Source organism: Rhagoletis pomonella, unplaced genomic scaffold, assembly GCF_013731165.1.
Source record: "Rhagoletis pomonella isolate Grant_MI unplaced genomic scaffold, Rhpom_1.0 Rhpom_scaffold_00006, whole genome shotgun sequence".
NCBI lineage: Eukaryota > Metazoa > Arthropoda > Insecta > Diptera > Tephritidae > Rhagoletis > Rhagoletis pomonella.
This window is the reverse complement of record NW_023458560.1, coordinates 49,679,594-49,704,700: the sequence shown is the minus strand read 5'-3', so window position 1 is coordinate 49,704,700 and position 25,107 is coordinate 49,679,594. Positions and strand designations below refer to the sequence as shown.

Here is a 25,107-nt window from a genome sequence, read left to right as displayed (position 1 = left end):
TTTAAGAAATTTATTACTGGACCATTTGGTTTAGCTTCAAGCTTTTAATTTGTAATTTATAGCTTGTTATTCTATTTTTATTTTTAATACTATTTTATTTTATTTTATTTGTATTTATTTTATTTTATTTTATTTTATTTTACTTTATTTTATTTTATTTTATTTTATTTTATTTTATTTTATTTTACTTTATTTTATTTTATTTTATTTTATTTTATTTTATTTTATTTTATTTTATTTTATTTTATTTTATTTTATTTTGTCTTATTTTATTTTTTTCTATTTGTTTTTTTTTTTATTATGGCCTTTATAACAATTATATTCAACAATGGTATTGAGCTTGAGGCCGTTTTTTACGAAAAAATTACATATTATCAAAAAATACATATAGGTAGAAGTTAAAGCTGCATTTATTTTATTATTGCATGTTTTTATTTATTTTCTTTTTATTTAATTTAATTGTATTTAATTTTTTAATTTTCTTTTATTCAATTTTTTATTTCATATTAAAATATGTAAGTTTTTATTTATACTTTCAATTACTAAATTTTAAATTACTTCTCTGTAATACTTGTAATTTTTTGAGGCTATCCTACTGAATTTAAGCTTATAATAATTCGACCAAAAGCTTTTCTAGTTACCATTATAGTCGAATCTGTAGATTCGTGCAACCATCAAATGATTTAAAATTCATTAAGTTTTCCTCTAGAAGGACTTTTAAATTATGGAGGTTTCACATTCGTATTTATTTAGTAAAAATCTGAAACAGAAAATTTCGTGTCTTTATTTTTTACCCTTTTGAGGTTTCTAAAGAAATTTTTCTGAGGCGTCTGACTTTTTAACGATGGGATGTAGGGGAGTGACGAGAGACCAGAGCCTGCTCTTAGGCTTTACTCCAGATTCAAAATAAGGAATCTCAGTATAATTTTATATCTTATTTTTTAGTAGAAATGGAAAAAACTCGTCAGCAGCAGCAGATTTAAAGGGTTCGAAAGACTCTGCCGTCCACTGCACCTTTTTCCTTTCAAAGATCTAGCCAGATCTGCTACGTCTTTTTAACTATAGAGAACCTGTGTTCCAGATAGATAGGGCTCATCTGATCTCGCTGCACTGAAGAGCCTGAAGTTAACCAGGCTCTGTTGAGACAGATCTTAACTAAGGAAATTTGTTCTACAAAAATTAGGTTGTCAACGCAAGGTGTGGCTTGATACTGTCAAGAAACTCATATTTATTTGGGCAACTTCATCCAGACACTAGACGATATTAGGGCGTAGTCTGGTTCTAAGATAGCAAGCTCATGCCCGTTTGGTATTACGTTACTGCTACTTCTACTGGTTAGATCTGATGCATTACTTAACAATTGACATTTCATAAGACATAGTCATGCTATGAATATCAGTGGCTAGTCGGGAAAACATATTCAAGATGAACTATGTACTGAGTTGAGCTAAAAGGCAAACTGATAGTATTTCAGTTTACAACTTGTAGTTTAAACTGCACGATCATTACTGGTGTATGCTAGTGCCAGCCAAAGGGAGATTTTTGACTATGCTCGTCCATAGAAAGCTTAAAAAAGCTCTTGACACAGGTCTATAAAAGGCGAATGCCCTGCCTTGCCCGTGTGTATAGCGTTTTAAAGCCTTCTGTATGTATTGCATGGATGCAGTGTACGCTTATTAGAGCTTTCGACAAAGGGCAAAAGCTTTCGTTGGTCGTCTATGGTGAGCAGTTATAGTCTAAAGTAGCAATGGGCAGAGAGAGCTTTTGCTCTGCACGCGCCTATACAAAATGTATAGAAAGCTTAAAAGGACTTTGCCTGCGAGCAAGGCAGTGCCCATCACCGGTCTAAAGAGTACAAGAAAAAACTCTCTGTGGTCTCTCAAGAGTGTTTCTAAAGAATGAGACTAAGTTGTCTTTTGCTCATCATTTAGAGATCCACTGCCATAAAACTGTATCTAAATTATTACCTAACCAACAAGTTACTCATACCGGCGTTAATTTCTTTCAAATTTATATTCAGATATCCTGTGCCAATTATCATAATATTATATATAGTTACGTAGTATTTATGTTTAAAATATTGATATCATTTTAGTAGAGCACTAAGTGCCCGGCTAGTAGGTATAAAACAGACATATCTCACGATGATATTGAAGTTATATTTACATTATTTATGCGCTATATAATTTAAATTTTAACCAAGTTTTATAGAAATCTTAACTGAAAGTACATAGTATAGCAAACTCGTACAAATAAACATGTATACGATTAGCTTTAAGGCACTAGAATAAGTATACATACATACATACATCAATACATGAGAAGGCACTTGAGGATTTTCGATTAAATTTTAAACTACTTCTTAGTCAAATATATTATTAATTTTCTTAAAGAAATCATTGCAAAATACAAGTACTGCATGAAAAAGCAAGCAAATCATAGGAAACAACCACTGGCCTGAACCAAGGAGAGCATGTGGTCTCAATCGTAGTCAATTCAGCGCCGCATAATATCCTCTATGCTGAAGCCAGTGCGACGCGTAGGAGCTGGTGGTTGCTGCGGCTGCGGCTGCGGCGGCGGCTGTTGTTGTCGCGATGTTATTGTTGCAGACGCTGCCGATATTATTGAACGCGCACCACTGCCACCAGCTAAAGACTCCTGAGTATTCAAATTCACTGCGCTGGCTGGCGGCAGCAAAAATTGACGTTCACCGCTGCCACTCGGCAAGTGAGACGCTGCTACTGCTGACGTGCCCCCAGCACCTACGGTTTCTCTGCCCCTATGCGTTAAGCCGTCTGTAGGCGCGCTGTTCGTAGCAACGCCGCTGGCGCCGTTTCCCACAGATTTCTCCCCTAAAAGCGGCGATTGACTGGCCAGATATGCCTTACTGGGCAGTAGCGTGTGTGTAGGTTGTGTATGCGGCGTTGGCGGTGGCGGTAGCCCTTTCATGGCGGCATGCGAACGTGACATGTTGAGCGCCAACATGCCGGCATTAGTTGTTACGCTGTAAGCTCGTTGCGCTTCTGCCATTTGCTCGAATCCAACAATGCGCTTTCGTATGGGTATGGAGCCAAGAAAACTGGGCATTGACTCGAGCGGTGAATGTAGCGGCTGCTGTAAATTCTTTCCGGGCTCGACAAGCGGCGGCAAGGGTGGCGGCGACGGTTGCACTACTGCTGGTGGGGCGCCAGGCGATAGCGCGATTGTGGGCGCAGCTAGCGGTGGTGGTGGCAGTGATTGTTGTGGTGGTGGTGTGGCTGCCGCTGCCGTTGCTACCATCACACCAGGCGGCAACATACTAACGCCGCCCTTCATTTCAGCGCCTACCAGCAGCAGCGCTTTAGGATGGAGATCTCTGCGTACGTGCAACATTGGTATGTAAGGTTCCGGTCCATTCGATGTTGACGGCGAATGTATGGACTCGCCGGCGCCGGGTAGCGCGCGCATTGGATTGTAGCGCGCGCTTGGCGAAGACGGCATGAAAGCGGAACCGGGTGGTGGTGGCGCGCATAATGCATGCGGTGAGTTAGCCGCCTGTATGGGATCGTATGAATCACGCATTTCGTGTGTTGGACGCATTGTATACGTTTCACCACCTTCATGATGGCAATGCGTCACACCCTGCCCAGTAGGTCTGGGCTCCAGCAAGCCTTCGTTCGGATTATTGCGTTCCGCTTGCACTTCATCATCTTCGTCGTCCAGCTCTGCATCCTCCAGTTGGGTCTCATCCAATTCATCATCTTCGTCTAACTCTTCTTCTGACTCATCTGAGATTTCCCCCGCATCGTAAGAAGCTTTGCGCTTTAGGCGCATACGTGCAGCTGCGCGCGCATTTTCACTTGCCGTCTCTGCATCCGCTGCGCTGCCACCGCCGAGCGCTTGCGTTGGTGTGCTGCTATGCAGTCGATGTATCGGTGATTGTCGCGGTGAATCTACTTCCAACAAAGTATCCTCTTCATCACCGCTCAGGTGGCGGCCCTCATCTTCCTCGCCCACATCTACATACTCGGAAGGCACTTCACCGACGGCGTGCGTGAGCGCATGACGACGCAGATCACAATTACGGCGGAAGACTTTGCAGCAGGAAGAGCACTCGTAGGGCTTGTGATCGGTGTGCGTGAGCAGGTGCGTTTTCAAATTGGAGCGCTGATTGAAGCTGCGACTGCAAACGGGACACTTGTGTGGCGATTCTTCCATGTGTAGGATCTTGTGAACGGCCAGCGTACGCGATTGGCAGAAACCTTTGCCGCATTCGGTGCATTTGAATGGCTTCTCCTTGGAGTGTATATATCTGTGTGGGGAAAAGCAATGAAATGTGTTTATGAGTCTGCCTTCGGGCGAGTAATATAAATAACAGCAAAAAGGAAAATGCTAATGAAGTTGTAAAAAAAGAGTATCTATGAATGCGCATAGTCTACAATAATTGCATTGTGTCTGGAGTTTTGTTGTTGCTGGCTGGGCAGCGCTCATTAAGTGTGGCGCAAAAGCAAAGGTGGTTGGTGTAATCAGGGTAGATGTTTGTGCGCGGCGCCCTCAACACTCCCGCAAACTTTTGCAACCGTCATTAATAAAAAAATTCAAGGGAGCTCTGATTTACCAGCACAGTGTCTTCGCCTTTGCGATAGTGATTTAGTTAGCCTAACTAAAGATCTTATTTGAAGCTTCATCTTGTACCGACTAAAAACCAACCTATTATATTTAGTGGACATATTTTGTAGAGTCTACTTGTGAACTAATTATCCCCTCGATGAACGACTGCACAAAGATTTATTTCATAAAACTTTTTCGCTCCCTGCCTATATCTACTTATAACGTTTAAGGTATCCGCTCGCTGATTCAATGACGTCGTCAAATGAACTTAGAATTAGATGAGTTGTATAGAACTTGTACTGCAAAGAGGTTATACTGCTAAAAGATTTCAAACTCTGCTTTAAGGCACACTTCCTTGAGCTATTTAGTAAGAAAATATTGTCCAGAACTTGATAAGTAACGAGAAGTACACCTCAGGGAGTAGTCCTCTCTGGACCATTGCAGTAAACTTAAAGCAAACTTCTCCAGAACGCCAGCTATTTCGCGAACAGCTAGTCTCAACGTTAACTCCACCACTATCGGAATAGTATGTACCTTTTGGGTTTCCAGTTCGTACTTTTTTATAAGATCATGTATGGCAGCCGGCTGGAGAAAACTCCAAAATACATGGAACCAAACAGGAAGGGGTGCAAGACTGCTAATGATGGGAATCTTATTCAAAACACAGACAAGAAATTCTGCAATGAAACGCCCTAGATCCAGGGTCCACCACAATTTTTACTGATGGCACAAAACTAAAAATATGGTAGAAGAAGGAACTACCTTTTGGCTAAGTTGTGCACCAACCTTTTCATGGTATATTACTCTGCATACTCTCTATCTTCATGCGAACATCGACTCAGGTCAACATTCATTGAATTGCAAAACGCGACACGGGCAAGGAACCTACTTGTTGGGTAAATAAATCGAATTTGTTCTCTCATTTTCCGTGCAGTGATAGGTATTATTTCAGAGGATATGTCCAGGCTCTCATTCATTCGAAATATTTCCCACTTAGACCTCACCAGATAGGCATAAATACTGCCTCATCTCTGGAATGGGCTCTTCTGCGAATGCTTACTAAAATTAAAAATGATAGAATTTCCTTTTCTGGTATTGTCTAGCTCTACCCAACCAGTGAGGTGACGAGAGGAATTAGCTAACACGATTCTAGTTTGGAATGCGTTAACATAGATTTGAGCGAAATTTGAAAAATAATGACAAATAAGTCTTTAAGGCGGTAATATTATTTAACATTAGGTTGGAGGTAGTTAATATTTAGAGATGTGCACATCTTCCTGTGGTGTTGCCATTGCGCAACAGTTGAAAGGGTTAAGTACTGGGTTGCGGTGGAAGACCCATGCAGGTAAACCCAAATGGTTAACCGTAGTAAAATGCAAAACGGACTACGCTTTCATCTGAATGGGATCGATCTGTCTAACCCGACAGGTTACGAAATTGGTCTGGGCTTCTGGTTCTTGAATCTACATAATTTCATGATTATTTGGGTGGAAGGGGATAATATTGGTTCTCCCTCGAAATATCTGACCGAAGGATATGCAGCATTCAAAGTTATAAAGCTCCAAGGAAGCAGTCTAAACGCTCGGGAGTGACAACTACGTATCTCTTTAAATCCAAATCAAGGTAAAGCTGTTAAGAATCCTGAATACAATGGATTTCTATCGGGCGGTGTTACAATACCTACGTTGTAGAAAAGCCTTAAGTGCAGGTTAATAGTTATTCAAAACGCTTCAATCGATTGTCTATTAGGGTTTCTATAAAACTAACACAAAAATATTTGCTCAAATTTATTCAAAAGTTTAGTCGTAAAATTTGATTTTGTTTGAATATTTTGATATCTTGTTGGCAGAAGCGTCATGAAGCTCAAAAATTAAATAGAAAATTCAAAATCAAAAACTGCTTTGCCTTCCGCTCAACAAACTTCACTTAGCTCGGAACAGCTTCGCTCGGCTCGGCTCCGCTTTCTGTGTGAACGCACCCTAACAGCCACCGGGAGCTTTCATAACCAGCGTCGCGATTGAACGAAAACTAAGATTACAGGAACTTTAAACTAATTATGGGCGTGCAGCGATCTTTATTTTAATTGAACAAGGATTATATAACGAGAATAACCGAACTTTCAGAAGCTAGCCCACAAAGCCACAGGCAAGAACATTTTAACCAGCTGCAAGTACAACAGACAATATTGCCTGATTGCTTTGAAAAATTGTTTTTGATTTCTCCAGCCATCCACAATTCCATGCCAATTCACCAACTACAACGTTGGCACGAGGATGAAGAAAGGACCGGAGTCTTGTCTCTTTTCGATGGTTCTGCAGGTTCGGTATTCATATTGCAAAAAAATGTTTAAGTAGACGGCAGGCTTTCGAGTATAGACTGGGATGATTCTCTTAAAGGCTAACCAAGCTTCTTTGAAAGCATACGAGTAAATGGGACTCGAAGTTTTGAAGTCGAAAACTGTTCACTGATGTCACACGAGCTATTTTATTGCTAGGAAGCTCATATTAAGAGTACTAAAGTAAGGGATCGCGCACACAATGAACGTATAGCAGAGCTGTAAGTTGAGCTTATTCAGCAGGAAGAGCTGCTTTCAAAGTGCATATAAGCCTTTCTTGGAATCTAAAACAAATGAAAAACATATGTATGAGATTACAGCTGAGAGTATTTGGGAAGTGAGCTAGTTGTCCAACGCTTACCACCTTGCTTATATGTTCATCCCTCAGCTCAGCGATAAACTTTCTGTGTGCACGAGTCCTAAGCGCTCTTACTGGCGGCATCAGGGAAAGCTTTAGCAGAGAAATGTGCACTTACAGACAGAACTTAAAAGTGTGCAAATATGACTACGGTTAAAATATAAAGACTTTATTTACGCCTTCTAAACCACGCCTAATCCAGGTAGTTGGAGTGCTTATTGTAGTGAAATCTTTGTCAGAAAAGATTGCTTCCACGAAAGCGACATTTGTCAGTTCTGCGAAACATACTAATATTAATAAAAATCTGACAGCATGATTGCGTGCGACAAGCTCGTCCTAAACGCGTCACTGTACACTTCACTTCAATTCAAAGGAAGTCCTAATTACTTCGCCGATAGTGCTAAGATAAAAAGCACTACTGCTCAAGAATGATTAATGTTATCTACGCAACCTGTGCGCGTCAGCCGAAAAAACTAGTAGATTACTGAGTACATAAATAGAATCACTTCAGCGCCGCTGTGAATCGCCACGCAACAGCCACCTTAAAATGGCTGGCTCTGTCACAGTGTCAGTGATTGCTTGCCAAATAGTCCATCCAAGCCGCAGTCGACAGTCTAATGGCAGAAAAAACGGCCGGTGCGCGTACCGAGCGAAAAAAACGGCATTCAAGCCAAGATGGAAACAGGTTCTGCGCGCGGGAAGCACATCCAACGAGTCGCAACCGAGCGCGCCCGCGTGAAAGCTGATTACCGGCCATGGTATGCGCGTAAGATAAATGCCTTTGCTGGCTGGTAATTTTTCAGTACTATTTTTTTTTTGTTGTTTTGCTGCACTGCACTGCATTGCCGCTTTGTTGTGTTGTGCGCAACGGTCGGCGGTTTTTTACGGTTGCGTAGGGTTTTCGATGTGCCCTTGTCGTTAAGCTCGAACGCAGAGCGCTTAATGAGCTTTTATATACGTATCTTGCTTTTATAATTTGTTTGCATGTCTCATTCTTTCTACGAAGGTAACTTGATTTCGTCGTTTGCAAGACAATCACGTACCGCGCGTGTAGGACTTTATTGTTTTAACTTTGTTTTTTTTTTTGCGGTTGACAGTTTATGATGGATGCACACCACAGCAACAACAAAAACAACAACATAAAAACACAAAACAGCTTATATTTAAAAAAAATAAATGACAGTGCAGAAAAAGTGTACAGCCTCTGCAACACTCCACTCACCTGTGATCGCGCAAATGATCCTGCCGGCGGAATGCCTTACCACAGATGTCGCACGAGTACGGCCGCTCATCGGTGTGCGTGCGCTCGTGTATGAGCAGATTGTAGGACTTGGTGAATTGACGATTGCAAAATTTGCAAATAAACTGTTTCTTTGGACGCGATGCGCGTCCCGGCGCGCGCAGTAAACGGCGATCCAGCGCGGCGTGCATTGATGGTGGTAGCCCAGCAGGAAAGAGCGCCGCTGTTGCGGCCGCCGAAGGAAATGCGAAGGTGCCAGCGCCGGTTGGTGACGGTCCCGGACCGCCCAAATACGGTGGTGGCGGTGGTGGATACATTACAGCCGTCGGTACACCTAGTGGCGGTCCCTGCCCGGGCGGTCGTTGCATCAACATCGCAGCAGCAGCTGCCTCCCGCAAAGCCAACTCCTTGCGTTTATCCGCCATCATGGAAATGATCTCAAAATTGGAATTGGTGCCATGGCGCTTGCTCGCCTCCTTCGCCACCTCAGCGGCATCGAGCATGCCACCATAGATGGCGGCAGCGCCTTGTGCGCGCAAAGCATTTCGCGAAGGCAACACTGGTACGAAGGCGGAATGCGCTGTCTGCGCATTGGTGGCGCCACCAGTAGCGCTCATCAAACCCGCCGCCACCAAATGATGCTGGTAAGCGAGTTGTGTTTCGTACGCGGCGGCAGCGGCTGCAGCTCCACTGGGTACACGACCGCTGGAAGCGGTACATTGTTCGGAGGCGCTGCCTGCACCGGGCGCTTGCAAAAATTGTTCCAGGCGCGTAGGGCGTACCATGGAGATGGAGCCGCCGCCAGCGCGCTCCTCCAGCAATGTGTTTTCCGTGGGCATTTCGGGGGGGAGCAATTGACGATCTTGCGCGCGTGTATAGCTGTGGAGCTCACTGTCGCAACACTGACATGGCTAAGTTGTTACTGGAATGAGAATGAAGGAAAAAGGAGAAAAATCAGTTGCGAAAATATATATAAAAAAATGTGCATGATTCAAACAACAGTAGGCGGTCGGGGTAGCTGATAAGCGGCGCATTATTTTTGACTGCTACTTTTTGGCTTTTTCGGTTTCGGGTTTTTCACTTGTCGCTATAAACGTTCGCGGCGCGTCACGGTTGCGAAATTTGTGTGCCTCTAGTATATATCTAAATGATGGCATAATAAAATGCTCGTTGTTACTTTTCGCAGGCATAAATATAAAAATTCTTTATTCTAGAACAATAATGATAAGCTGCAGTTTATGGCTTTGATAAGCTTACTGTAAACACAAACACTGCGCGCACTAGTCGACTAAAATTGTGAAGCGAAGGCAAGTAGAGAGCGCAGCGCGCGCGCGGTGCTAACGAAAGTCAAATACTTGTCTCACTAAATTTTAGTTCGACTGATTTCGCGTGCTACGAGCGACATGGAAACAGCGCGAACGCCAAAATTAAGCAGACAGCGAAAGCTTTTTCTGTTGCTGACATTGAGACGCGCTTGTTTACTTATGATTTTTCGCTTTTCTACTTAATTGCAAAATCTTAAAATTTCTTTCACTGACTTCGCTGAGTTCGCAGTTTTCTTGCACTGCAATCAAAACGAAGTTATAAACAAAAACTGCATGAAGCAAATCATAAAGCAAGTGCTGTTGTAGAGCATAGTCTCGCTCCTCCTTGCTCTGTCATCCATCCGTACATCCATCTCTTCTCCAGCCTGCATAATCTCCATCAACTTAGAGTAAAACAAAAGCCAATCAAGCACATATTGTGATTGGTGCCGCACTGCAGCAATCTGTGTGGCAGCTGCAGCGCCAACTATAATCATCTACATTGTAGTCCGGGCGCAGCAGCCGCCACCACTTGAAATTGCTGGCGCAGTCGCAGACGTGACTTTATCGACCGTTAAAACTACTTATAGCCACTGTCTCTTTCAATGTCCATCTTACTTTTAGTACTGCGCTCATATTATTACCACAAGCAGCGTTGCGCACACAAATTTACAACACAATCACACACCTTCGAACATTCTAAGCCACACAACTTGGAAGTTATCAAAAAAAAGCTCCACATAGTCTACTAACCGCGTTGATGATCAGAGCGAGCATTTACTCAGTGCATCACCTTGCAAATATATAGAAAGCTGTACAAAGTTTATTCCACGGTCGCGAGAAAAACATATCCCACGTGAGCAGCTTTTTTAAGCTTTATGTCAGCGATGGGCAGAGAGAGAGCCTTTGGTCTGCACGCTCCTATGAAAATTGTATGGAAAGCTTAAAAGAACTTTGCCCGTGGGCAAGGCAGTGCCCATCACCGCTATATATAAATAAATATATATTATCGTATATATATCGTATATGGCCGCGCACAGAGTAAAAGCTTAATCTGAAAAGTGGTCTAAGGCTTTCTTTTAGTATATATAAACGCGTACCGCGTAAAAGCTCGTCTTGATTGCACTGAGAAGCAATTTAGACTAAGATAGTTGAAAGTCTTTTGTAAGCCAACTTTCATATTGAAAAGCTCTTTTGACAGAAAACACTTGAGCATTTTCTCAATGGATATTTATATAATTTTGCTGCGCTGCTCTAACAGGCACAATGGCCGTGTGAGCAAAGCTCTCACGTGCCTTTCGAAAGATCCGAGGTTCGAATTCCTGGGCAGCAGACTTTTTCTTTTATTTTTTAAAATGGATCTTCTAATTTTTAGATCTCATTGATTAAAATTTTTTATGAAATTAACGTAAATTTAATTAAAAAGGAAAAAATGAATCAATTAAAAATTTTCTTAAAAAATTTAAATAGATTTTACTGTTTCAAAAAGGAAAATATTTTTTTAATTTCATTTATACATACAGTATCGGTCATATCTATAGCACGCCATTTCAAAGTGATATTGTGTGCCACTTATGATTATTTATTTATTTTTAAGAATTTTCAATTAAAATACAGTTCTTTCACTAACAAACCCCATATAAACCCAAGTTTAAAAATTTGTTGAAAACTACAAAAAAGTGCAATAAATTTTCACTTAAATTTCAAACTTGTTTCTCGGAAGTGTTTGAATTTTTCTGAATACACAGTTTTATAGCCCAATCAATTTTAGTCTGATAATGTGCAAGTTTCAAGTGGATAAAAGTTACCGTTGATTTTTTAGATTTTTTTTCGCCAAAGGCGTCGCGGTTTTCTTCCATATACAAGTAAATTGAGTTTATTCATTATATGGAAGCCAATGCGATAAAAAAATTCTAAAAAAATTTCAGTAATTCGTAGCCACTTGAAATTTGCACATTATCAGACTAAAATTACAGGGGCTAAAAAACTGTGTACTCAAAAAAATTCTAACACTTCCGGGAAAAAAGTTTCAAATTTGGGTGAAAATTTGTTACACTTTTTTGTAGTTTTCTACAAATTGTTGAACTTGGGTATATATGGGGTTTGTCTGAGAATGCACTAAATTTTAATTGAAAATTTTTAAAAATAAATAAATAAACAAAAGGGGCACACAATATCACTTGGAAATGGCGTGCTATAGATATGACCGATACTGTAGGTATTTTATAAACAAATTTTCTTAAGTTTTTATATTTAATTTTCCATTTTTGAATGCAATGTTATTTCAATTTTTATAGTACGTATATTGTTTTAAAGCGAAAAATGTTTTCTTCTAATTTAATTTAATTCATATTTGTATATTTTTTCTTCTTTTAATTGTTTCCTAAATTATTATTTTTTTTTAATTTTAACATTTTAATGTTTTAAAAATTCGAATTTTTAAAGTTTTTAAAAAACTTTTTTCCATTTTTTTATTTTAATTAATTTAATTTAATTTCTTTTAATTTTAAATTTTACTTTTAACGCTTTCGAAAGATAGGAAAGAGCTTTCAAGATAGTTGCCAGAATGGACAAATGTCTTACGAAAGACTTTTGCCAAAATTTCCCTGTTAGACCAGTGGCGATTGAAGAGAACTTTTATTCTGTCAACTTAGACAAGAAAGAGCTATTAACTTAAACGCACTTTTCCCGCGGTACATGTTTTGAGAAGTGACTGTTTTATATGGAAGAGCTCAGCTTAAAAAAAAGTTCTCTCTGGGACTATGCTTTCTGCTTCCCTGACTAGAAGCAGTGCGCGTCTATGCAAAATGTACAGAATGCTTGAATGAAAACGGGCAAAGATTTCTTAGTCCAATTGTAACCTGACTTTTCAAGAGTTAATACGAAGGTAGTCAAAGAAAGCTTCATAAGCTTTGGGACAATAAAGACACCACGTAGACTATTTGCCTAATGGTAGTCGATTGTATATAAGAAGAAAGTTGGGCCCCTTTAAATGTAAGTAGACTCAAAAATGTAGACAGAAAATCTGCTTCTTAATTGGAAGTATTAGCTGTTTTATATATCTTGCACAGAAGAGATATTCATCTTTCTCTGCCTCCCCAAACTGATTTTTCCATGAATCACTTTCAGAGCTGAAGCATTTGAATATATTCATAGTACATCACCTTTTCAGGCAAGCCTCTTTAGTTTGATTCGATGCTCACTGTCAATGTTATATGAAGGTTCAATCAGTTTATTATTCCACCGACTAGTCATTCGTGACTGTGGCATTCGGCGTCTTCAATGCGCTATGATTCCCACATAAATAATATCTTGCAGAGTATCTTCCTCTCGAAAACCCGACAAACCGTATCATCCAAAATTCGAAGTGTTCCAATATTCCAGAGTGTGTGAGTAAATAAGTCTTGAGAACACTTTACTTTTAAGCTGCTTACTAAGTCAAAACCTCAAGGTAAACAAAGTCCCCTACCATATAGAAATATAGCTCAGAGAATTTGTTTATAAAGCCTTTTGGTTTAAAACATTTGCATCATAGAGATTCCTCTTACCTGAAATCTCATTTGGTATTGTGTTTTTTGGAGAGGTTATTTCTAAATAATTCTTACAGAGTTGTAGGTGGCATTAAAATCGGAAATGAAAACACACGTTCAGTCCTATATACATGGTTCTTTGGAACCAAAACGAGTATCTAGTCCATGCCTCATTTGTCAGACCTAAAGTAGTAATAGTTGGTTTATTTCAGATTGGCTTAAGTTTCACACAACGCTCTCGATAAGACCCAATATGAGATGTTGATAGGGCAGAAATCCTAAACCCCCATTGGTAGGACAATCAGCCCTCACAACACATTCTAATTAGCTGGAGTGAGAGAATACTGCTAACGATCTTCTAGCTGCGGACGTGGTAATGGAATATCGAATCTAAAACTTTCTAAAATATGTCGAACTTTATGAAAAAAGTTGTTGTGACGAAAAACATTCCGAATCCATTGCGCCTCATCCAGTACTTAGAGTGAAGTTTTTCTTTTCGAAAGTATAACACGCACTGCGTGAGAGTTTCAACGAAATATGGATGCAAGCATGATAAAAAATAAAGGAAGATAGAACCGCCGAGAGACAGTTTTAGTATATGATTTTTAAATGCTCGCAAACTTCAAAAATAAAATCATGGCCGACGAATTGAGAGAACGGTTCTACCTTACTATGTTTTTATCATGGATGTAAATACCCAGCAAAAAATCGGTAATCGCTTTTAGTGGTAACGTGTTCTAGAAGGCATAGCGTTATAATGCCTTCGAATTTTTCTGCTTCTTTTAGGCATTGCCGGTAATGCAAAGTAGAATGTCCAACAATATTTTATTTATTTCGCTTCTTTGTTTGATTTTGGGGAATGCAAAGTAGAATGTCCTATAATATTTCTTTTTTAATTCGTTTCTTTGCTTCATTTCCGGAAATGCAAAGTAGAATGTCCTACAATATTTTATTTGTCTCGCTTCTTTGCTTAATTTCAGGGAATGCAAAGTAGAATGTCCTACAATATTTTTTTTATTTCGCTTCTTTGCTTCATTTCGGAGAATGCAAGGTAGAATGCTGCATCGTAGTCAGCTGAAAAATAGAATGAATACCCAAAAATTCTTTTTCTACCGTTACTTTCTGTGGAAATTTGTCTCGCATAAAAATCATGTTTTGCTTTGTTCAATTTGCAGCGAAGTTGAAGTCAGTCGATGAAGTGAAGTACAAGAGTGAGGAAGTACAATTTTAAGCTTAATTAAATATGCATGTATGTACATACCGATTTTTAAGAAAATCTAAATACCTAAATAAATACATATGTATGTATAAAAGCTGATTTATAAAAATTTTAATTAATTTTAATCTTTTAAGACATTTTCTGATTTCAATTTAATATAAATAAGTATGTACTTATCTAGGCATTCTACATTAGTTTCTCTGTAAGGCATTCTTTGTTCGCTTCTCTGGATTCTGTTTATCCATGCGTTCTCCCTTCGGTTGAGGGTAATGCTGCGGGTAAGGGCTTACCTCCAATGACATGCCCATGTTAAAATAAGGCCTTCTTGAAGCGAAATGGTAAGCGATTCCCATCGCCTAGCTCGTTTCCACTTTCGTTTCTGTGGTAATCGTGTTTTTTGCTGGGTATGTAAATATTTGTCTTGCCATGGATATCTGTTTGATGGTGTGGTCTGTCTTGCCAAGCGCTTACTCGGCGATTGACGGTCAAATGTACTGTTTTGTTTATTTTTGTTGTATGTATGTACGTTTTTACATTAATGTGCACCACCAAAAAATTGCGGGTTTTCCACCGGAATTATAAAAATTATTGTATTTCCGCCAAAGTATTTCGGAAAAAACTTAATATTTGCGGAACTGGGCCGATTTGAAAATATGTAACTCCAAAAATCGACGTATTTTGGTTCCGTCGATTTTTTTAGAATTTATTTTCAAACTTTCAAAAGCGGTATTTTCAAATAGGTTCAACTCACGTAAATCATAATCCTTTCAGTACAAGCGCCCAATATATTGGACAAACTTCTTTTGTGCATAAAGCGCTTTTTTCGTAAATAAGAACTTTTATTGTTTAAAACGGTTGTTTTGAGAAAATTATGTGATTCTTCTTTTGCGCTTTTCTTTAATTGTGTTTGCTTGATGCAGTTGACCGTGCTTTTTCACAAAAGTGAAAAATGTCCCAAAAAGTGGAAAAAACTGAGACAATTTTTCGGTGGAATTGAGATTAAGTATTATTCATAGTTTTGAAATATATTTGCAGAAAGGAAAAAATTAAAATCACTTCCCATTTTACAAGCCTAGGGTATCACTGTCCAAAATAATGGACGCTCCATAATGGTAAAGTTTTATAAAATTTTTGATTGTACATATTTTTGAATTAGATAACCTAAAATTAGCCGGTATACAAATTTTCAGATTTTTAGCTTGAACGCTTGATTTTTTGTAATGAAAGGGTTAATATTTTTCCAAAATATTTAAGCGGGAGTTTTGAAATGAAGTAGAGTTTATATTTCCGATGGGAAAAACAGTACTGATTTCTTTTTATAGAGAGTGATGCGACCTAATGTACATATATACATATGTACAGTAAGGTGGTCCAAAAATGCAGGTCAAAAAGCAAAGTCGGCATTTTTATGCTCTCACCCCCTAGGATTGTTCTATACCGAAAAAAATAAACCCCTATTTTTTATTTTGAGATCAAAAAATATTTAGAGGTCGCTCAAAGCACTCGAAGTTTTCCATGACTATATTTTATATGAAAAAAAACATCTATTCGTTGAAATGGTATGGAGTTCTTGAAAATCAATATTTTTCGATCGGAAAACTTTTCTTCTCTTCAAAAGATTTCCAATAATAATACCCAGTTATTTATTAAACCATTTTTTCATAGAAACTATATTTTAAAGGTCCGCCAATGCCCACAGAAAATGCAATGGGGGTATAAATAAAAAATCTTTAGTATTAAAAACTGGTTAAATAAACAATTGGGTATATTTCCTGAAGAGATCCAAATTTTTCCGATTGAAAAATATAGATTTTCAAGAATTCTATACCGTTTAATTTATTCGGTATACTTCCGACTTTACTTATTTAGGGCCACCCTAATGTACAGCCATATGGGTGTATTTTCATTGCCGCCGCAGTGACCCATATGAGAGGATACGTAATCTGGTAGAAATATTTGCCTTATGAACTGGATCTGCAGTGACATCTATGTAAACAAGTCGCCAATTTTGGGCTTCAAAGTAACGATTGCTAATGATAGCAATCAATCATCCGTGATAAGGAAATAAATAATTACTCTTCAATAAAAAAGGTGTGACTCCTCTCATTGTTAGACGGAAACGAGCTCTTCATAGAAAGAACTAATTTGTTGTGCGATTCGTTCGTTCGTGCCCCTGTTAGGCACTGAATAAGCAGCTTGGAACAAAATTATTGAACATAAGTCGTTATTCCCGCTGAATCTTACTGGAAGTACGTATTCCATAAAACTTCCTAATAATATATTTTGGCACTAACCGCTTCCGTATGGAGCATTTGTTTGGGCTGGAAATTTTCTTAGGCGGCGTTTGGATTCAAAAGCTGCGTGATATGTGATTTTTAAAGGAATCTACTAGGTATAAACAAATTTTAACAAAAACATATTTGAATTTGTGACATTGGTAACCTCCTTTGCCCTTAAGAGCAGCCAAAAAGTGAGCTCATCTTGGACACTGATGCCAACGGTTGGCTGCCGGTTACTGGCTTATGGACACCGCCGACACAATCGCAGCTATTACATACCTACACACATTATTGGATAATATTTTTTTTCATTTTTTTTTCTTTTTTGTTTTTAGTTTTCAAAACACAATTGCCAGCGGCTGGTGGACATTGAAATTTTTTAGTATGTGTATGTATGAATCTATAGCTTCAATTTTGTTTTTCCATTTTGGTGGATAAGTGCCGTGAGTGCCGCCGCAACTGAAGGTTGCAACAAAGCGGCTAAGACAAAAAAAGAAATCAAAAAAAGTGAGATGCTGTAGAAAAAAAAACATTCATATGTACGAGAGTATGTATAAGTTTGTTCCTATGTATGTATGTCTGTGCATAAAAAAAGGTATGCGTGCAACAAAATGAAAAAATTGCTTCAGGCAAAAAAAAGAACCTAAGAATTAATGAACCCCTTCGAGGCAGCAAATACCATTGATGACGGTGTGGTTTTAGTGGCTTAAGTAAACAGCTATGCAGACTCACATTGATATAGGTATGTACACAAATGTGCCTTCAAGCATGCAGCGAAAATGTTTTCTTAAATGTCTAAGAAAATAAGCGATTTAGAACACTGTTCGATAGTGAATAATTCTGTTTTTTTATTGTTTTATTTTTCCAAACAAGAAATGAAAACAAAAACAAATGGTTGCGTGAAAAAATTTGTTGAAGAAATAAGCACTTTTGTGATGTGAAGCTTATCAGATGAACAACTCTTAAATGTGACAGCGTTGACAAAAAGGCATTTTCAAACATTTCGACTTTAAATTGTATACATACATGCATACATGTATGGATATAGGATTAATTAAATGTAGAGGGTTTATATGCATACATACGTACACCATATCAATAGATACACACATTTGTACATGTATGCCTATGCATTTCTTTATATCTGCATATTAGGGCGGGTCAATTTGTATGGGAGATTTTTTCGACTAAGCCCGTATAGCATAGGTGGGTTCTACGTATAGTTCTAAGCAAAATTTCCGAAAAAACCAAGGGTCTAAAATCAATTCGGAGTTTGCCAAATTGCGAAAATAGTGTGGTAGAAAAGTGCCTAAATTTTGTATAAAAACATGTGGGTTTTTTGGTATGAGGAATCCATTTCTGCACTTATATTTTTCCTAAAACTTCCACCATAGGGCGAAACAGTGCAAATTTCTACATTTTTTTTTTTAACCAATTTTCGCAATTTGGCCAACTCTAAATTACGTTTAGACCCATAGTTCCTTGGGTTAGAATTACACGTAGAATCCACCTATGCTATGCGCGCATAGTAAAAAAAACAAAATTACATGCCCTAATGCATATGGATAGTTTTGGTAGCGAGTATCTTTGTAGTGATAAAAAGGGGTATAAATTTACACTACAATTCGGTGGAATGACAAACATATGCATGCAGCTGAAGAAGACCTTTTGTCAAAAACTCGTCCACCTAATATGAGCGGGGCTGCTGAAGGGGTTAAAATATATACTACATATGTAGATTTTTTTCGAAAACTTATTTTCGTTGCTAACGTCGTTAATATGTTGGTCAAAAAACAGACGACTCCACGACTGCTCCCAAATAAGGCGTTTTTTTTTTGTTCTTTTGACATCATAATAAGTATTATGGCATTAAACACCGCAATAATGTATGTGAAATTTTTTTCAAATTTTGCTTTTGATGCAGAATTGCTCTTAGAGCAACTAGACGCATTTCTGCATCAAAAAGAAAATTAAAAAAAAAAATCGTTTACGTTATTTTCTCGGTTAAAAGACCTTATGTAAATGAACCAAAGTGAGCAGTGTGAGTCATTTTCTTCCATACCAATTATGTTCGAACTATTAGAACCAAAGAAAGTTTTAAATACTATAATGAATGGACTGGGTGCTGCTGCCCTTACATACATATATTAAAAATCCCTAAAAGGCAGTCAAAATGTATTCGGCCATATAAAAAGCTTCCTCGGATTTCTGGATAATTATTTGAAAGTAAATTTTCTTTGTTGAAAATCAATTCTAATCGAGTACATATCGAGCCAGGAACAAATTCCTCAAATCGCTAGGCGGTAGCACCTGGGGAGCCGATAAAGAAACTCTGCTCGCGACCTACAAGGCAATTTTCCGGTCAGTGGCAAACCAGTGGAGGACCCCCCAAACCTGCCAGAACGGAGCTCTAAGTACGGCTACAGGTTGTCATCTCATGTCGTCCGACATCACCTCCATGAAGAACGCCAGATGCTGGCGGTGAAAGAACACGACACCATGCTGTCGAAGCAATACCTCGTAGGTTGTCACTGAGGGAAGCACCCCAACAATGCCTTGCTTCGAAACGAACCGCCTCCATGACACGTAAGACGACACCTGCACGACTGGAAGGCAGACATTGAGCCGGACGTAGACCATCCATTTGACGCAGCAAGATACAGAGCGGGGCTCAACAGCCCACACAGCGATGCGAACAGAACGTCCGAGAGAGACCAGGTGCACCCTAGCAAAACTCCGTTCGGGGCGGTGTCAACGGCGGGTCCAACCCTACGACCCCGATACCAGAAGCGCTCTGAACCCCGCCTATCGACGCAGCCCGCTTTCTCGGCCTCAGGCTTACAGAGTCGGAGGATGAAGACGACGATACATGACAGAACCTGGGGGGGTTGAGCACTGCTGCTACAGCGCGCGTTTGCCATTTTTCGGGTAACTTCACAATCCTTACGGTGTAGAACTTCTATGATTTATCGGCGAAAAACTGGTCAAGTGATTTTCAGCGAGGGAAAACTTTTTTTGCGAACAAGAGAGTTTGCGGCGACCAAAGCAAATGGAAGTCAGACGGTGCAAGGACCGGACTATATGGGAGGATATAATAAAAAATTAATGAATATTAAAGAAACCAAACCGTACATACTGAGGATCAAAAGGGTGTGCTATTTCAAATGACTGGGAGTGTACCTACTAAGGGTTCAAAATGCTAAAGTTTTGAGTTCTGGCACTAGTTTGAAGTTAAAAATGAGCAAATGGGAATTATTTTATACGGTTTATTTTCGTACCCTGATTTTAACACAGGAATAGCTAGCAAGGAGAGTAATCAGCACACTTTTTCTATTGGCACGAAGGCTAAAATAACTGGCGGAAGCCATTTATTTGTCTCTCTCCCTTAGTAGTTGCACCATCGAGTGCGTTTTATATAGCATAGAAAATCGAGAATGTTCGCCGGGTTCTGGTCGCCTAAACAGTCTAAAAAGTACTTATTGAAGAAGTGGTTGCGTGTTTTGGCTAGTGCGGGACAGCGGCAGAGATAATGCTCTCCACCTCCTCCTCGTATCTGCAACTGCAACAAAAGTCGTTGTGGGTTAGATAACCCAGCCCTCCCCCGTGCATGCCCATCAGCTAGTGTCCGGTGATAACCGGTAACTAGTTGACCTGGGAGAGGAGCGGTCCGGCAAGTAGAAACTAAGGCTTAGACGGAGTTTACACAAGTGCTTGGCGCCATCTCTATACATAGCCATCGACCCTGGATGTAAGTCTATGGCCCCTTTCCATTCCTTCGTCTCTAGTATTCTTATGAAGAGCTTGTTGTCTTAACAGAGTAGAGAAGAGCCAGCCCTAAATTTGGCGTAGAGATGCACGGGTGGAAGATTTAGAATTTTTTTCAGGGTTTGGTGGGTGTGGGGGTTAGCGCTCCTGTGACAAGCATAGAAGCGGTCCTCTGTACCTGATTGATATCTAAGCCTATTTTCTCGGATACCCATTTTAGAGGATTTCAAGTGTCACGAAGCCAGTGTATTACTTCTCGCTAGCTTAGGTTAATCTGACCGGTTGTGTGTCACACATATACCTACCATTTCGTTTCTACGGTACCAGGTGATGATCGAATGTTACGAGTCCTTACGGGCTGCTTATTAGATTTTTTTTTGTTCTAGTGGAGCCCCTTTTCCCTTTGTTACTTTAAAAATCGCGAAAACCTGCGTTATAAGTTTTTCCCATTTTTTTTTTAATTATAATATTGAAAAATTATTTTTTTATTTCTTAGCTCTGTGTGTTCAATAAAAGGTTTATCAATTAGTAATCGACATCGTGCCTGATTAACCTACCGTACGCACTTAATGATAAAAAATTATCGATATCGATTTTTGTATTTATCGTTTAGAATATCGATATCTTTATCGATTACATAAAAAAAATTCGAGTTACAGAGGTTACATTGAAAATTCGAGTTGCAGAGGTTCAAGTCATACAAATTAGGCTGCAGTAATTTTCCTGCCGATGAAAGTTGCTCGCTTTAATTAAACAATCGTTTTCTTTTTCTTTTACAACCATTGTCATAAGGCAGTTATTTATTTTAAAAATTTCTTTGCTAATCGAAGTTTTATTTCAAAGCTTTAGCAATGCTACCGTAAATGTGAAGAAATATAATTGGTATGAAAAAAAACGCAAATTTCACGCAACTCTGCTCATTTAATTGCTGTAATAAAAAAATGCTTTAGCTAAAGTTGTACGGCGGTTATAACAACGTCTAGCTGCTTTTTTATAAGCTCATTTTAATGGCAATAACTTCAAGTATTAGTACAAATGATGTGACATTAATCTATGACTTTATGATAGAGACGTATGTACGTGGCTGTGTGCAGGCAGGTAAATATGTATGTATGCATTTATACATAGCTAGGTACATATATATATATATATATATCTGTGTATGTATTTACGCTCGTCTCTGAGGTTAAGTCTTAACACATCACTGAAAAATTTTCATATTATCAGCCTTAACTTATGAACTGATAAATACTAAAAATACAACAACAAACAATTGGCTGAAAGAGTTTCTAATAACTTGACTAATGCTTCACAAATGACTTGAGAATGTTGCGCTAAGTTACATACACTAGTATATACATATACATATATATTTTTGTAAAAACATGAGCACATACTAGATTCGTGGTAAATGAAGATAGAACTCTGAGCACTCTACTAAAGTGTCCAACAGTAGCGTGACAGCAGAGTCATTAAGACATCTGAGAAGGAAAAAAGACGGATGGAAAAAAAAAATACGAACAATGAATTTTTGCTTTTAAAAAGATTATTTGAATATTTTTTGAATTCATTAGGGGTATTCATCGCAACCGCGTAAAGGTCGTAACTCGATTTTCCATACAAAATTAAGTAAGATTAGGAGGTGTACGTCGTTGCGAGACATTTGCGGGTTTAGATGAATTGCCCTAGGGTCTTTTTTTGTTTTTATTCACTGAAAAATAAAACTATTTTGAGACGCTATTAGGCACATAGGTCTTTTTTTTAAATATTAATGCAAGAAGAAGTGAGTTGGTTAATCAATTTTTAGATATCGGACACAAACCGCCAAAAAAAAAGCCATTTTTTTGAAAATTTTCTTTTGAATGCAGAAAAACATCTACATAGATGCATCAAAAAGAAAATTTTGAAAAAAATCATCGCTTACGTTTTTTTGGCGGTTAGGGCTCGATATGAGACACACACAAACACTTGCATCTGTTTCAAAACTCATTGACTTCAAGTACCCCGTCCTAGTACTGACACATCATGTACCACCCTAATGTCAATAAATTAAAGCTCACCCAAAATTATTCGATTTTTGCTAAGGAAGTACTTATTTAGATTAATTATAGTAGAACTATTTAAAGAAAACCTAAGAGTCGCATAATTATATTTTTCGGTGACACTTATATTCGGCAATAAAAAATAAAGTGGTTGTTCACACTTGCCTGGTTATCAGGTTATCTGTATATGGGGTTATATATCTTATTCAGTTTACAACAATAAAATACACTACAGAATAGTAATTTTTAACCAGATAACCTGATAACCACGCAAGTGTAAACAACCACATTATTTAAGTGCCGAATATAAGTGTCAACGAAAAATATAAAATGCGACTCTTAGGTTCGCAAAAAAAAAATATTCGAAATGGCCTTGCTAAAATACTTTAGAGTATGTCTATTGTATGTATGTATGTATACACGTAAATATGAACATATTTACATACATAAGTTTATACATGCGCACAGCGTTGCCGGTTTGTTTTTTTTCAAAGACTAAATTTTCCGAAAAAATTAAGAGAATTAAAAAATAAGGGTTTTTAATTTTATTAAACATAAATGGCAAAAAAACGATTCATTTAAAATAAAATAAAACCAAATTTTGGTTAAATGAAATTCAATTTAATTATTTTTCGTAAATGGCTTTGTTAATTTTTTTGAGAATTTGATTCAATACCTCAAATTTAGTACCTCTTGAAGCATTTTTTAAGAAATCTTTTGTTCTTAAAGTTCCAGAGAATGGTGAAATTTCCAGATTATTCCTTGTTTTATTCAAATTGATTTGGGAAAAATATTTTCCACTAGAATGAAAAGGACAGCTGAAACCATTTGCGGCAAATGAGGAAATGCAGCTTCATCATCATCCACTTTTAGCGTAAAAATTTACTTTCAAAAAACCGAAAGACAATTTTTCATTTATTCCTTCAATTCAGAAAATTCGAAATAAATAAATCTGTGAATCTGGCAACATTGCATGTACACTAGGGAGCGCCTTATTTAAATGGAGAAACATGTTTTTTCTTAAAGTATGTTTCTTGATTAGGACGCTAATTGGGCTTCATTTGTCATACAAATTTCAGTGCTAATTCAATACATTTTTTCAAGAAACCCTGCTGGGTATGTTTAATTTTGACTTTGAGCAAATAGCAATCAGCTGTTTGATTTTGGTGCTCTGTTACAGCTGTAGCTCAATTAAAAGCTTAATTGACTCAATTAGATATCTCTCGAACTTAAGATTGGCCTAAAAACGTGCTCTATGAAAAATGTTTAAAACCGGATAATGGAAAGACCTGCCTCAAGAGCCCGTAAGTTACATACGCTAACTTATTAAATTTTTCATCATATGGAAAAATAAGCCCTTACTAAGTAAGGCTTACTTCAGTAAAAAAAAGAGCTTTTTTTATCGTATCACTCTATGGATTTTTGCGCGCTTATCGCCATATTCATAACTCGTCAGAGTTGGAATTATAGAGCCTTTTTAGTGTAACTTTAGGGCTCTTGGGGCACTACTTTCCATCATCCGATTTTAAGAAAATTTTTGTAGAGCACATTTTTATGGCCATATGAACCCATTGGGAGGGATTCTTGCTTTCTGGGTTAAAGTTGGAATATAGGGCGCACCCTAATTTGCATGCACAAATATATTTACGACACCTGTCGGCTGTGTATTTAATTTAATTTTCCTCTTCTACTTTATATTTTTATCACAAAAACAGCACAAGCGTTTAAATATGAATATGAATAATTAAACTAAGTACATATAAGCTGTTTACTTCCTTTCAGTGCGACTTAACCATAATTGGTTGGCAGATAATTTATATCACTACAAAATTTGTATGTTATCACCCGACTATAAAAAGGGTATTTTATTTGCGTATAATAAAAACTATGCCTCTTAGTTTAATTGCCTGAAATGAAGTTTTTATGATTATAAGAACAAAAACGTGCGCCTTAAATAGTTACTAATAAAAGAACAAACCGTGATAAGCCAATATACATAAATAAAAAATCATCCGAATCTCATCTAAATAATCGCAAAAAATAATATATGAGAGAATGACTTCTTCTAATAACTAATTCGTGCGAAATGATAAGGCAACATGTGCGAAACAGTCTTTGGTTCTAGACTAAATTAGATTTCTTTGGAAAAAAATAGTCTACGAGCCGATACTGAAGTGTTTGACAGAGCTCTCTAAAAGCACTGTGAATTAGCATAATTTTTTATCTTTTTTGAAACCTAATCATCTTTTATGCTTAAAATTTTTGGTGAGCCCTTTATCCTTGTAAATGTAAGTTTTAGTTAACTTCTGCGAATGAGCATGGAAAGGACTCTTAAATTGTTTAAGAAAAATTCTTCCCAAAATTTTACTATCAATTTTCAATCTAAGACTTTGCAGAAAATCTATCTTCTCCAAACTTCAACCGCGATTTCCCAAAAGTCGTCAA

The 25,107-nt window shown here is 38.0% G+C and overlaps 1 protein-coding gene across 1 annotated transcript in view; it reads right to left on the bottom strand.

Annotated features, from left to right (window-relative positions):
• Positions 1-833: 833 nt before the first annotated feature.
• LOC118740897 (protein bowel) overlaps positions 834-25,107 on the bottom strand; it is an 81,090-nt gene continuing 56,816 nt past the window's right edge. Inside the window, exons 2-3 of the mRNA XM_036472634.1 lie at positions 8,506-9,445; positions 834-4,291 (exon numbers count right to left, since the gene is read on the bottom strand). Coding sequence (XP_036328527.1) covers positions 2,497-4,291; positions 8,506-9,362 — 2,652 coding nt within the window. The 5' untranslated portion in view covers positions 9,363-9,445 and the 3' untranslated portion in view covers positions 834-2,496. The remainder of the gene's footprint in view (positions 4,292-8,505; positions 9,446-25,107) is intronic.